General features: G+C 32.9%; 1 protein-coding gene across 1 annotated transcript in view; it reads left to right on the top strand.

Moving 5' to 3' along the window:
* Nucleotides 1-842: 842 nt before the first annotated feature.
* LOC129226156 (MAGUK p55 subfamily member 7-like) overlaps nucleotides 843-14,327 on the top strand; it is a 48,545-nt gene continuing 35,060 nt past the window's right edge. Inside the window, exons 1-5 of the mRNA XM_054860756.1 lie at nucleotides 843-885; nucleotides 7,067-7,185; nucleotides 9,895-9,963; nucleotides 11,240-11,317; nucleotides 12,299-12,430. Of these exons, the coding sequence (XP_054716731.1) occupies nucleotides 843-885; nucleotides 7,067-7,185; nucleotides 9,895-9,963; nucleotides 11,240-11,317; nucleotides 12,299-12,430 (441 nt within the window). The remainder of the gene's footprint in view (nucleotides 886-7,066; nucleotides 7,186-9,894; nucleotides 9,964-11,239; nucleotides 11,318-12,298; nucleotides 12,431-14,327) is intronic.

The following is a 14,327-nucleotide window of genomic DNA, read 5'->3' as shown; positions in this document are numbered from 1 at the left end:
TCTAAAGATAGGTAACAAGGCTTTAAAAGCCGCTTTATGTCCCATTTTTAGTCTCCTCATAATTTTCCCTCATTATTTTCCTTGCAATGCCCGACAAGTCATGTTTGCGTTGCGGCGCTTCAAATCGCAGTGTGGGTTGGTCTAATTTTGGATTCGGCTCCCCCCCCCCTCCCCCCCTCTACTTGTCGCATCCTCCAGATGCTTTTCAGTGTTCTGTTGGAATAAAAGACAAACGTCTCATCCGTAGAATCCTGAGCGTTCCACACAACTTATGACGGGTTCTGTTTTGTTTGCCTTGACTTTGACCTGTAGTCTTGGCTTTCTGTAAACTGTGAAGGATTATTTATGAGTTAAAAAAAGTGAAAGCTACCGGCTTCACATCTGAAGTATTGTGTGAAGTACTGTGAAGAAGTGATTTAGCCTTACTCTTTTTTTGTTGATAAACAAACCGGCCGCGTTTTATCGCAAGATCATAAATATTTACTACTAGATGATGAAAAGATAAGAAAATTAGTCGTGGCCCAGATAATGATTTGTTGATACATCGATCCTCTGCTTTGGTGTTGAAAAAAACTTGACATTCTCTACTAATAATCACATACTGCGTCATATCCTCATTTTATGAATACCACATATCTTTCAAATATGACTTCATTGACTATTTTCTGGTGTCCTTGTCACATGAGACTGAACAAAGATAATTTTGCATCGTGATTGTGTTTTTATGAATAAGTGGACGTTTGGTTGAATTGCTTAAAATGAATTGTTTTTGTTGCAGTCGGAACAGGCAGAAGTCTCCTAACATAGAGGAACGGCCAATCCCTAGTCCTAATGCTCAGATCATGTCAGACAGTGTCTACCACAACGGTACAGGATTTGACACTGGTACTTATCTTAATTTCTACGAAATTGCATGATAGATGTGTTTTGTTTTAGCAGTGCATTATTATGTTGTTTTAATCAATGTTTTCCTTCTTGAAAATGTTCAAACTACTATGATCTTTGAATATTTTCAAATAAGTATCTCTTAGAGTAAAACACTTTCTTAAAGTAAAACCGGTAAATCCGGTTTAAAAGCGAGTTAAATATAAAACCTTAAAGTGATTTTTTATATTGCTTTATACTTTTATGCAAAAGTATAACTTCAAAGTTATAATTTTGGTGAAAAAATATGAAAATATCTCTTCAAGTTTTTTTTATAAGGGGATATTATAAATTTTTTCCCCACATTGTACATGAATTATTGCATTAAAGGTAAAAATCCTCCAGTAGTTGACATCACAGTTAACAGTTGACACTCATAAAGAATCAGCTGAAATGCAACCATTGCAAATTTAAACACCATTTTATAATTATTTAGCTTAAAAAAGACACTATATGCCTTTAAAATCAAAATTTTGAAATGGTGTTTAAATTTCCAATGCTTACCTTTCAGCTCATTCTTAATTAGATCATACATGTCAATTACTATAGGTCAACTACTAATAGTGTTTTTACCTTAATTGTTTCCCAAAAAGTTGATGATGTTGGTATTCCCATAGATTTTATGGTGATATAATGAATATAAGGAGAACTACACAACTTTCGAATGCATTTCATAGTTGCTGTTTGACTTTAAAAGTTCGTAAAAGTATCTTTTCAGAATAAAGGAAATGATTTTCGGTACAGATGAAGCACCTAAATGAAAAATTTGGAGATAAATATTACAAATCGTAGAAGAAACTCTAATATGTTTTGTACCAATCAATGGTAATAGTAGCCTTGGCAGATGCTGTGCAGAATTATTTCAAAAAACTTTTCACTGATAGGCTCCATACGTTTTTTACTTAGTGTACATTTCACAAAACTTAATAAAATACACCTACATTCCTTCGCTTCTCAGTATCTCATATAAAAGTCACATTTTTTTTTTTCACCCTTTATTTCAAATGTCAATGCTTTAGAGCAATGGTGTCCAACCTTTGGCCTGCTGGCCACATGTAGCTAGTTTTGTTCAATGTTACGAATTGAAAACTGTTCTGGAAAATCCTAAAACAAGAGAACATCTTCCTTATTGGTATTGATACTGATTGTTACACTTAAGGAACCAAATGGTCAGAAATTAGTTTCCATAAGACAAATGGACATTTCTTATTAATAAAATAAGAATGAATAATGATGACAGCAATTCTTAATTTGTAATTTTCTTTCTTTTTCCTTGTTTTCGAGAAAAAAATTCAATATATTTTTAAAAATTGCAGAATTCGTACGCTCAGGAAATTCTTGAAAAAGGCTTGAAAAAAAAGTTCAGTTTTAATTGCTTGAAAATCTTTGAAATAATTTGAAAAGCTTCATAGTGCTTGAATTCTTTTGAAAGACATTGGATTGGGCTTAAAATTTACACACACACAAAAAACATATTTCATCGGTGCTATATTTCAAACATGTGTTCGATATGCAATATCGCAAAAATTTGTTTCTTCGTTTGAGATTTCAAATCCTTTTTCATCTTAAATATTTTGATATTTTTGACAATCGGAACTTATTTTGACACCTGCTACCATAGATTAGTTTATTTTATCTCTAATTTCTGTAAATAATATAGGAATTTATTTTTGGAACCATGGCAACATTGAACTTACTCGGACTTTGTGGAAAAATGCTTCTAGTGTTTGAAATTTCAATCTTTTTGCATCTTGTAAATATTCAAATATTCTGGCCCAACGGATGTTATTTTGATATCTGCTGACATAGATTACCAAATTTTTTATTTAATTTTAGCAAATGATAAATAAATTTATTTTATGAGAAACATGCCAACATTGAACATGGTTTGCAAAAGCTTGGTTTCTGTGTTTAAGATTTCAATTCTTTATAATTGTTTCGATATTTTTGGACGTGGAAGTTATTTTCACATGCTTGTTTTATTTTTTAATTGCTAAAAAATCAATTACTTTAATTTTTGTTTAACTGCTTTTAATCACTTTTTTACTTTTATCAGTTATTACTAAATTTTTGGAAAAATGTAAAATTTACATGCATAATATTTTAATTTAGCTTTTATACTTGAAATATAAAGTTGAATTATATAGTTTTATATTGCTGAATTTATGTATTTCATTGTCTTGATGTCTGCTAAAATAATTAAGCAAAATAACAGGGATGATAGTGTTCAGGTTATGCACTGGAAATCCGGTATTGTTTGTTATACTTGTACCTTCCTATCTTCAATTACCTCAAAGTTTCGATGATTATGTATGTATTATAAACATTATTCATTGTGTAGACCTGTTAAATTCAGTATTAAAATTATTTCACTTGATTAAATTATTTTGTTTGCGATTTTTCTACTTTTGATGCCATCATTTTGTAAAACGCGACCTCTCTGTTTCCAATGTGAGAATCATGTTTTTCTCATTTTTGATGCTTACAATGTCTTGTTAAGAGGCAAAAAAATAATATTAAATTTTTTTTTAAATTAAAATCATAAACTGAAAACTTTAAAGTGAAATTCCATGCTCTTCATGAGTGTCAAATATCAAAAACTTAAATGCTTGCTGAATCACTAGTTTAATTTTATTTTTGCTGCAATTATGTTGAAGTAAGCCTCACTTGATCTGCTCCTCTTTATTACTGAGCTTTTAGACATTTTTTCGACACAGTAGATCTTTTATCAAAGTGTCGCTTGTAGAGAATTCTACTTTTTACATTGTTGCCTATTGTTTACTTTAAATGAAATCTGCATAGGATATTTATACTACAAATTTATGGTAGTGCCTTGAAAAATGTGTCATGTCTCTTGAAAAGTGCTTGAATTTTTTTCTACGTGAAGGGTATGAACCCTGTTTTTGTGTTCTGGCCCATAAGATTCATCTTAATGTGAGATGCGGCTCTCAGGTAAAAAGCACACTGCTATAGGGCAGCGGCGTAGTGTAGGTTTCTGCCGCCCGGGGCAGGCATTAAATTTGCCGCTCCTCTTACATTGTCTTGCTATATGCCCCCCCCCCCCACACACACACAACAAAAAAAGACGTGCTTTCTATTTTATAGAACGAAAACAAGATTTTATCATCTGAAACATGTTTTACATTTTAAGATAATCTTACTTCAACAGGAAATACTGTTAATTGAAAAATTCTAATAAATATTTTTCAAACATTATTGCATTAAGTCATTAAGAGAGATAATATTTTCCCTAGATAAAAACATTTAAAACATGATCTAAAACTGTGTATACTAGTCGTATTTCTTAAACCTTTTATTGAAAAGAAGAAGAAAAAAACATGATTATAAATTACCTGATCGATACATTTTTTTTATACTTGAGAAAATTTTTTCTTCTTAACCTAAAATTTTAATTTTCCACTTTTCATCCAAGGAAATTCTTTAACACTATCAATATCGATTGTATCAGTCATTTCTGTAAAATACTGTATAAAATGGTAGTTTTTTAAAATGACCCCCTGAATCCAAATGTACAGACCCAGATCTGCGTACCCTCAGACCCAGCAGTGCGGGGAGGGGGAGGGCACGGCCTTAAAGGGCCCGACGGCCCAAGAAACTGGAAAAAAAAAGAAAAAAACTGGCACTAAGACTTGTTAATGTCGCAAGTATACACTGCTCACTCCTGGGGAGAGGCCCTGCAGATTTCGTTGCAGGGGGTTCAAAATTTATAGATCCGGACCTGCAAATATGACCGCTGTTTCCTCCTATTACCCCCCGTTTTGGAGTTCTGGAATCAATCTCCTCCCCCTCCCAATTTTTTCTAAGCCAATATTTCTATTTGGAGTGGGAGGGAGCATTATATTGATCATTAACATTCTTCTGGGGGACTAAAGAAAAGATTAAAAAGATGAGCATTTGTAGCAAGGAAGGACCCTCTCTCATGGTGGTACTCCCTCCTAAAATATTTAAAAAATCATCAAAATGAACTGTTTTTTCTTTTTTTTTCGGGTTTATTTTCGATTGTACTTTTTGATGTACAATCATTTACTTTTCGATGTAAAATCCAAGTATCGGCTTCACTTCTATGATCCCCATGTCCGAAAAAAAGTTCAGGTTGGCAAAAAAAAAAAATAATAATAATACTAAAAATAAATATGAATAAATAACTAACTAAAATGAAATAAATATAAATTTAAAAATATAATAAATCTTGAAGCTCCGTATGTTGCATATAAGTCGCATCACGGATCTTCAGTCACAAACCTTCCCGGATTATGTATATTTATTGAAGTTACGATCACACTGAAGATTAAGAATGAAATTAAGTGTGCCTATAATTTAGCATTAATATCTTCTTTAAGTTAATAAAACACAAAATCCAAATGTATATGTACGAGGTAAATTCAGTAACTACCGAACAGATTTCGTTAATTTTTTTAGTTTGTCTAGTTTAGTGCTGGGAAGGTTTATAGACATTTTCGAAAAAATTTCGATGAATAGTTCTTTTTTTATTCGAAATTTACGTTTTGGACCCAAAATTGGATCTTTCTACCAGGGCCAGACTGGGTCCCCTAAAAGGGTGCCAACCTTGACTCTCAAAGAGCACAAAAAAAAAAGAAACACAAAGGCAACAAGTTTAAAGGGCCAAATCAAAAAAAAAAAAAAGTCGCACAGGTTCGAGGGCACAATTGAAATAAAATGAAAAAAAAAGGTAAAAATGGTTCCAGGGCGAAATAAATAAATAAAACCAATGTCGCACATGTTCAAGGACGCAAAAAAAAAAAAAAAAAGAGAGAGAGAGAGAATGTGCTCAGGTTTGAGGGAGCAAAAAAAAAAAAAAAACCGAAGGAGTACTGGTTTGAGGGCGCAAAAAGAAACAGGGGCATAGGTTCGAGGGGAGGGCGCAAAAAAAAAAAAAAAGGAAAAAACCGAAGGCTGGCACAAATAAAATAAAATGAAAAAAAAAAGGTTCGAGGATGGGGGAAAAAAAAACCCCCGCTCGGGTTTAAGAGTGAAAAAAAAGGAGGGAGGAGCTCAGGAATAGGGGCGAAAAAAAACCGAGGGCGCATAAGGTTTTTTAAGTCCCGTCAAGGGAAACACGTGGAGGCGCAACCATCTTAATTTATCAGTGACTGCTTGCAGGGGTGGACTGGCCTGCTGGCCGATGTGCCCTCGAACGTCCTCTGTGTGCCTTCATTTTTTTTTCTTTGGCTCCCTCAAACCTGTGCGACTTCGTTTACTTTATTTTTTTATTTTTGGCGCCCTTGAACCTGTGCGCCTTTGTTTTTTCACGGCATCAAACCTGTGCGCTTTTGTTTATTTTTGTACCTTTAAAATCTTTGTGCCCTTGAACCTTAGTTCTTTCGTGCCCTTTGGTAGCTAAGGTTGGCGCCCTCTTGGGGGACCCAGTCCGCCCCTGCCTGCTTGTCGATCTTTGTGATTTATAATCCTCTCCAACGAGATTGTCCTCTCTCTTCTTGTCTTTCTGTGTCAACGCCAGTGATAATGGTCCCCATGCATGTCAGTATCCAGTATTTCATGCTCGTGCCTCAACGAGAAAAAATTCCTGAGACAAGTTAGAACTGAAGAGTAAAAAAATAAAACATTGTGATGCTGATTTAGTGATACATCCTTAGCTAAGAGCGGTCTTAATAATAATAATAATATAAAAAGCCTTTTCGATGTTAATGTAGTGTTACAGAATTTGCCGCCCCTAGCAAAGTGCCACCTGGGGCGAGTGCCCCCTTTGCCCCCCCCCCCTACGCTATGCCACTGCTATAGGGCTAATGTTCTGCTGAAACTATACATACTGTTTGGTTTATTTTCTTACGTGTTAAGGTCATACAGTGAAACCTGTGTATAACGATACTGTCTATAATGATAACCTATCTATAACAATGTTTTTTTTTTGTCCCCAGCAAAATGTCAGCATGAATAATCAAACTGTCTATAACGATAACCTGTCTATTACGATATTTTTTTTTGGTCCCAACAGTATCGTTGTAGACAGGTTTTACTCTATTTTGTTTTATTCATTTGTATATTATATTAATTTGATATATATTTGAAGGTTAGGAAAGTTAATTTCAAGCTTATATTAAATGTTTATGTCGGTTATTTTATTTTTTTTTTTTTTTTACAGCTTTGCAAAATTTGTTAGACTCTCTAGATCAAGTATGTGAAAAAGTTGATACACCTGTTGAAGATCACCTGTTTTTATCACAATTACTACAAAACAGAAATTTACAGTCATTAATCACAGTAAGTGTACATTTTTTTTTTCATTTTTTAGAAATTAGTTGTTTGAAACAGGTGCACAAAATCAATTTGTTGTATGAATTTTTTTTTTTTCATTATTTACCTTTATTTTCACTAAGAAATGAAATGAATCATATGTTTCATTTTCTTTCCCCTGAACAAAACTGATTAAGTGTTTGAAAGCACATAAATCAACAATTAGGGTGAATTATTTTGACAGTATTTTAGTATTCTTTTAATGTTTACGCTCCAAACGTACAAGGACTGGTGTTCCCCCCCCCCCCCCACCTTTCAATATGCTATAAAAGAAATGCACTTGAATATAAAGAAGAAAGAAAAAAAAATAGTTTTATTACCCAAAGGTACAAGCAGGGTTTGAAAAAATATCTGATATTTTAATATATATTGGATATGTTAATATATATCTGATATTTTCCACGAGCACAAACTAAATTCAATAAAATAATAATTCAAAAATTAATAAAATAAAAAGGAATATTATATATTACTTTATTATATTAGTGATGCATTAATATATCATAAATGTATAGTAACAATAAACGAACAATGTTACTATGATTAATATAATTTTTATATTGAAACTGCCATAGTTGAAAATAAAAATATCAGAAATATCAAGATATTTTCAAAATAGGTATCGGATATATATCGTGATATATATATTAATATATATATCGACTGATATATATCAGCGAACAGGGCCGTATACAGGGAAAGCTCTTAGGGTTCCCCCCCCCCCTGCCCCGAAAAGTTCCTTTTGACATTTAAATGTTTTTTTTTTTTCATTTATTTACAAAAAATATTGTTCCAAAACTCAAATGTTTTTCATATGTATATTATTTGCATAAAACGCTTTCATAATAGATAATCCGATGACTTGAACATTAGCACAAATAGCGCAAAGTCGCATGAAAGTTTTTAAACTCTTCCCGAAATTATTTTCTGGTTACTGCCCTGTCAGCGAACCCTGAGTAGAGTATAGGCTACTTCTCTATGTAGTCACTGGCAATTGAGGCATTTATTATAACTGTAAAGAAACTTTGAAATACCCTGTTCATAAAATGTTGCCACCAATGATTTGAAAAGAGTTGTGTCGGTTTCTTTGAGCTCCTGGTAATTTTGAGAGTTTGTCACTTCTTTCATCAATAATTCACTTGTGTTGATTTTTCGATACTTCTTAACCACTGGTAAACTCTTTGAACAAGGTTGTCTGTAGTGACAGACATTTGTCTTTGATCCCCTTCTACTTGAGAATTAGTTTGGCAATCTTTGAACTTTTGATATCATTCAAAACTACCACCATCATTCATCAAACTGTCTCGATATACCCTTTACATCTTTTTTGACGAATTTTCTCTGCAGCTTCCAACATGTAACTGTAATATCAGATGTGTATTAATACATAAATATTGTTTGCATGCAGTGGTGGATTTACAATGTCCCAAGTGTCGCAGTTGTTGGGAGCCCTAGGACCACAGGGGCCCCAAAGGAGACACGAAAAGGCACATGATTAATGTTTTACATAGTTCTGTGACAGATAATGAAGCCCCCCAAAATTCATTGTGACAGGCCTCCAAACCTGTAAATCTACCGCTTCATTTATTTCAGTATTCATAGTACTTAAAGAATAAGCAAGTGTTGATCATAAGAAAATGGTGAGGAAGCAAAAGGGTAATTAACCGTGTAAAATGTAATTTAACTCTGATGGTTTTGAACGTCTTATCATGCCCTAGGGAGCATGTTTCAAAAGCATTTTACACATATTTTTTTGATACTAAATGTTCATTGTCAAACAGTCAGAGGCACAAGGCAGTAGCTTGGCATTGATAGAAGGTAGGGCCCTTGACTTACATGGCAAGTTGCTCCAAGAAAAATTTTTATGGGGAAGAATTTCACACATCTTACTCATGACCCAGGACCGTCAAAGGGTTAAGAATTCAATTGATATAACACAATGTAAGCTGTTGAAAGTGAAGAGAACTTTTGAAATCAAGTACTCTCTTCTTAAATCATCCACTTGTTCGAAAATCATGAATGCAAAATATAATTTTTCAACATTTAGTACCACAATGCTAGTCAACTTGCTATGCATCAACCCAGTCATATATTTTGTATGCGAACTTACAATATCAGGACATGCGGAGTATATGTGAATAATATTTTAGTAGGTACATAACTTTACGTACCCAGAGGTACATTATTGGTTTAAAAGGAGATATCTGTACCCATGGACATAACCAGGATTCTCATTAGGGAGTTGCGAGCATAGACACAACTGGATAGTGGTTTTTAGTTGCTTCGTCTCCCCACTTGTACAAGCCTCGGAATTTCTTGAAATTATAGTGCCCCCACCCCTCTCCCGCCAAAAAAAAAAGCATATTACACTATTTTTGGTCAGATAAGGGCAGAAAAAGTGGTTATGTGGCTCTCTCCCAGGATTTTTTCGAAATAGAAGCCATAAAATTCCAATTTTAAGAAGCTATCTTTGCTGACATTTAGAAAGAGAGTGCAAGTCAGAGGTTCTATTCTAGGGAGGGCCAGTTGCTCATCCCTGCCCCTCTCTGGCTACACCCATGTTTGTATCTAAATAAAACGTTTTTAATTGGATGCTGTTTTTGTTTGCTAATGTTTTTGGACTTTTGCAAAAACCAGAACACGGAATAAAAGTAACTGTTATTTATTCTCTTATAGGTTCATAATAAAATTAACAATCAAAATGTACAGCCTTCTTATCAAGATGTATGCAGGCTTGCCAAAGATGTAAGTTGTATTTCAAGAAGTTTTTCTTTTCATGTGTTTTTGCTTCTTGTTTATTAACCTTTACCCAATAATGCTGTTCTGGCAGTTGTATCTTTTTTTTCTTTCTAAAACCATACTAATTGTGTTTTTGATACCATTCTGAGCAACTTTGAGCAACATGTGTACTTAAAACTGGCCAACTTGTATTTTATTAGTTGTATTGTGTTTCTTGGTGTAAACTCAAAGAAAAACTTCTAAGGTATTCTATAGTTATTAAAAATTAAGGAATCATAGCTATTCAATGCATTTAAAATGAATTCTTTGCTTGGTGGAGCAAAATTATCCTTTCATTTAGGGTCACTTTGAGTTACTTCCGAAATGATCTGTAAATGATCTTAATAAAAATGGTGCAGCTTTAAAGTAGAAAGATATAATTTATAAATGTTTAAAAACTCCCCCCCCCCCCTTGTACTTCACAACATCACAATTTGTCTATCATTTATAATACAGTAAACTCCTGATTATCAGTAGAATAGGGTGGCTGTAATAAGCATATCTTTATTACTTCTCCCTGATTACCATTTCTTTTTTTATGAATATTCTTTGGGTTACCCAAGGGGAGAAAACCAGTTTAAACCGGTCAAATACACAATATACTTTTTTTTTAATGTCATAAAATTTTCGTAAAACTATCCAAGAATATATTGCCAAAATTTCAGTGAAAAATTCCGATTAGTTTCAATGCTTTGAGCACTTAAGTGACTTTGGAGATTCGTGAACCTTCACAGCAGTTTTTTTCAAATGCGTTTTTCCCGAGACAACTTTTTTTCAACTGGTGGGCATTCTAGCTCAAAGAGTTATTGACCAATCATTTTGAAAATTTGTGTAAATATTCTTTATTCAAATCCATTCTATATGAACCTAGCTCTGGGATGATATTATTAATAAAAATATTTTTTTAATGCAAGAAATGTGAAAAAAATGGTAGAAAAGCATGACATTGTAATCAGACACCTCAAAAACACGCAATTGTCAACTTTTTTTGATCACAAATAGGTTCATATTCTTAGGAAATATTTTGTTTACAAGAAAGAAAAATTGTAATGATTACAGATAAAAATTGTGGCTTTGATAATGCTCACCAGCAATAAGATCTGATGGTGACTGTCTATGGACAGCATTTTCTAACTCTACTATTTCTGGTTGCTTGAATGAAAGGTGTTTATTTTAGAGGTGTCAATGTGTTTTGTTAGAAATGTTTTGAGCAGTGTTGCCTGAATATGATTTATTCTTTTAGGTAAATGAGTTATTAACGCTTGCTAGATCTCCAGAAGCCATTGAATTAACTAAATTGCTTTTGAAGCCCCATTTGAAGGTAATAAATTATGATTTGTTTGATTTTAAATTTGATGTAAATATAACTCTAATAGGTCATATTAGTCTTGGGTGGATAGAATAATCTTTTTTAAGAAAGCAACAAAGATTAGAATTTCCATTTCTGCTTTTTGTTAAAATATAATTTTCTTTCTGTGTTATTCTAAACATTTTTTATGCTTTTTTGTATTTGGCCATCTATTAGAAATGTTTTCTTTTATTCATGTACCAATAACCAGGCTTATATTGATGTAAAGCTGAAATTAAAAGCAAAAATATTTTAAAAAAGAAAGGAAAGCAAGAAAATAAAAACCTCTAGATGACTTAGTTATAAATTCATATACTTAAGAGAAGAAGTTTAAGTGAATTCTATTAATGATTAATTATATTTATATTTCTGCATTACAAATATTGCAGTAAATACAAATTGATTAGATTACACTGCTTTAGCGTTAGCATACTTTTGGGCAATTTAAGACACTTTCAGACACTTTTAGAGAGTTTTAGACAGTTTTGGATGGCAAAAACCACTTGTCCTGTCCCTAACCAGTGTTGGACAGTCCAAAACCCAACCCAGTTCTAAAGTTTTAATTCCATAAACATAAATCAGCTATGGTTCTGTTTTTGACAATTTGATTCATTGAAGCAATTGATTCAATGAACCACTGATTCAATTAACCGACGTCCTCTGTACTACTTTTGAGAATATTAATCGCAACATCAGTTTCATTCACCTACCAGATAAGAGCACCTAGTTGTCAGAATTTATACATTTTTCAAAACGAAGTTTTGTGATTTAGGTTTCTTTATATTAGATAAATGTCATTTGTAGACCAAGTTTTTTTATTTTAAACAAACATATCCCCTTTTTCTTCAACTTGACCATTTTTTGTATTTCCTTCATTATAATCCAATTGCAAAACCTTTGCCTCGATATCTTTCTGTGTTTTGTAATTTCATTATTATTTTTTTTTTACTTTAGGCTCTCTTTCAAACACATGACCAGGTGGCTAGGAAAGACTTCCTTCCAGCTTTACCCGATGTGCCTTTTGAAGTTGATGAGGATGATGAAAGTGTTAAAGTTGTACAGTTAATAAAAAATACTGAGCCTCTAGTAAGTGCTTGTCACAGTTTCCAAATAGTTGAAACTACACTGTGTGGCATGAAAAATGCTTCTGACGCTGTTCTTGGTAATTCTTATGCAAAATGACTTCTTGAATCTAAATATGGCCATTGTTTTCTCCCCATGCCCCACCACTTTGTAATGATAGCTTCCCCCCCCCCCTCACGCTCCAGTTTTTAAATTTTTATTAAGATCTTAAATCATTATTTTGATTTGAGAAGATTAGTGGCTCAGTGAGCTCCCACGCCTCGAACCTGTGTTTGATTCCCAGGTTGAGCATGGTTGACAGCCATTCATTCCTTCAGTAGGTCAGTAAAATGAGTATCAAGAGTGCTTGGGAACTAAAACTTGAGGTTCCGAATTTGGCTGACCAGCTAACCGGAACATCTGCTTGCACCCCATAGCCCTTGGTCAGGAAAACTGAGATGGGCACATTAGGCCTTGTCCTCTGGGGGCTGTGCTCCACTGTTTTGTATTTTAATTTGAAGAGGAAAGGAGCATTATATTAACATTCTTCTGAAGCGCTAGAGAAGTGTAAAGTTCAAAAGCATTAACATTAGTAGCCAGGAGGGAGACCTAGAGGCAGGGTTGTCCTATTTTGTCCACCCCAGAAAAAACTGCCGGAAAAAACCGTCCCGGACAAAATGTCATTTTATCCATTTCATCAGTAAACTGAAAGTTTTGTGTTAAAAATTTGAAGTTTGAAAATAATAAATAATTATATAGATTTTTCCTATTCAAGTAATATTTTAATATAAAAATAGCATACATAAATATGTATGTAAACAATTCATGGTAAATATTTTAAAGTGAAAATAAGAAAAATTAAGATCAGTTGAAGTTTATGTAAGTGTGTTAATAAATCAAATGAGTGTTAAAATAAATTATAATGCATGTAATAGCATTTATAAAACAAGCACATCAGCTGTAAATTTATGATGTTTATCTGTGATGTGGAGGTTCATTGCCCATAATAAGGGCATTTATAAAATTAAAAAGTAGAAATAAATTTTTTTTTAAAGGTTGGAGTTTCAAAACATTAAAAACCATATTTAAAAAAAAAAAAAAAAGAAAGAAAGGAAAAGAAAAACACTACTTGATATTAATAAAAGAAATGTTGGCATGAAGTGAAATCTGTTCTAGCAATGCAAATACAAATGTGATGATCAGCAACAGGCTCTGACTAGGCTGTTCCTAGTCAATTTATTAGTCCCCAATGAAGATTAATTTTCCTTTTAAAGCTATCTACCCTATTGCCTATTGTAGCCTCTTCCGGTACATTGTTCTGAGTACCCACAAACCTACTAAAGTAGTAATTTTTCTTAATTTGTATGACATTAACATATCCATAAAATATGCGAGTACATAATTATTTTACTATGGGGTGACATCAATAAAAAATCGAAAATATAACAGTTATAAAATATTTTTTATTTATAAATCTTTGTTTTGTATGTATGTCTCTAAATATTTCATTTGACTTTCCCATTGAGGTTATTTTCTACTACTGTATATAATAAGTCTAATCACGCCCAATAGCATATTCACATTGTTAAATTTTATTACTTTTAAGTAAATTATGATCTAAAATTAGCTGCATCAATGTGTAATTATTTTTTTTTTAGATTTATGAAATTCTAATACCAGGGGCGCAACTAGAGGGGGGCCCACAGGGCCCGAGACCCCCCCCTCCCGTACACTAATTTGAACAATTTTCAAAAATGCTCTTTTTTTATTATTCAAACGAAGATGAACGCGAAGAAAGCGAAGTGGTTCCAAAGTAAACAGGGACGACGAGAGGTCATTTAAAACTTCCCCCTCTCTCCTTTTCAACAATTATTTTTTCTGCAGTTATTAGGAACTCATTTGAAACGTCAGTGATTACAAG

The sequence above is a fragment of the Uloborus diversus genome, chromosome 7, assembly GCF_026930045.1.
Source record: "Uloborus diversus isolate 005 chromosome 7, Udiv.v.3.1, whole genome shotgun sequence".
Lineage (NCBI taxonomy): Eukaryota > Metazoa > Arthropoda > Arachnida > Araneae > Uloboridae > Uloborus > Uloborus diversus.
Note: the sequence above shows the minus strand (reverse complement) of the source record. Positions and strands in the feature narration are given on the sequence as shown.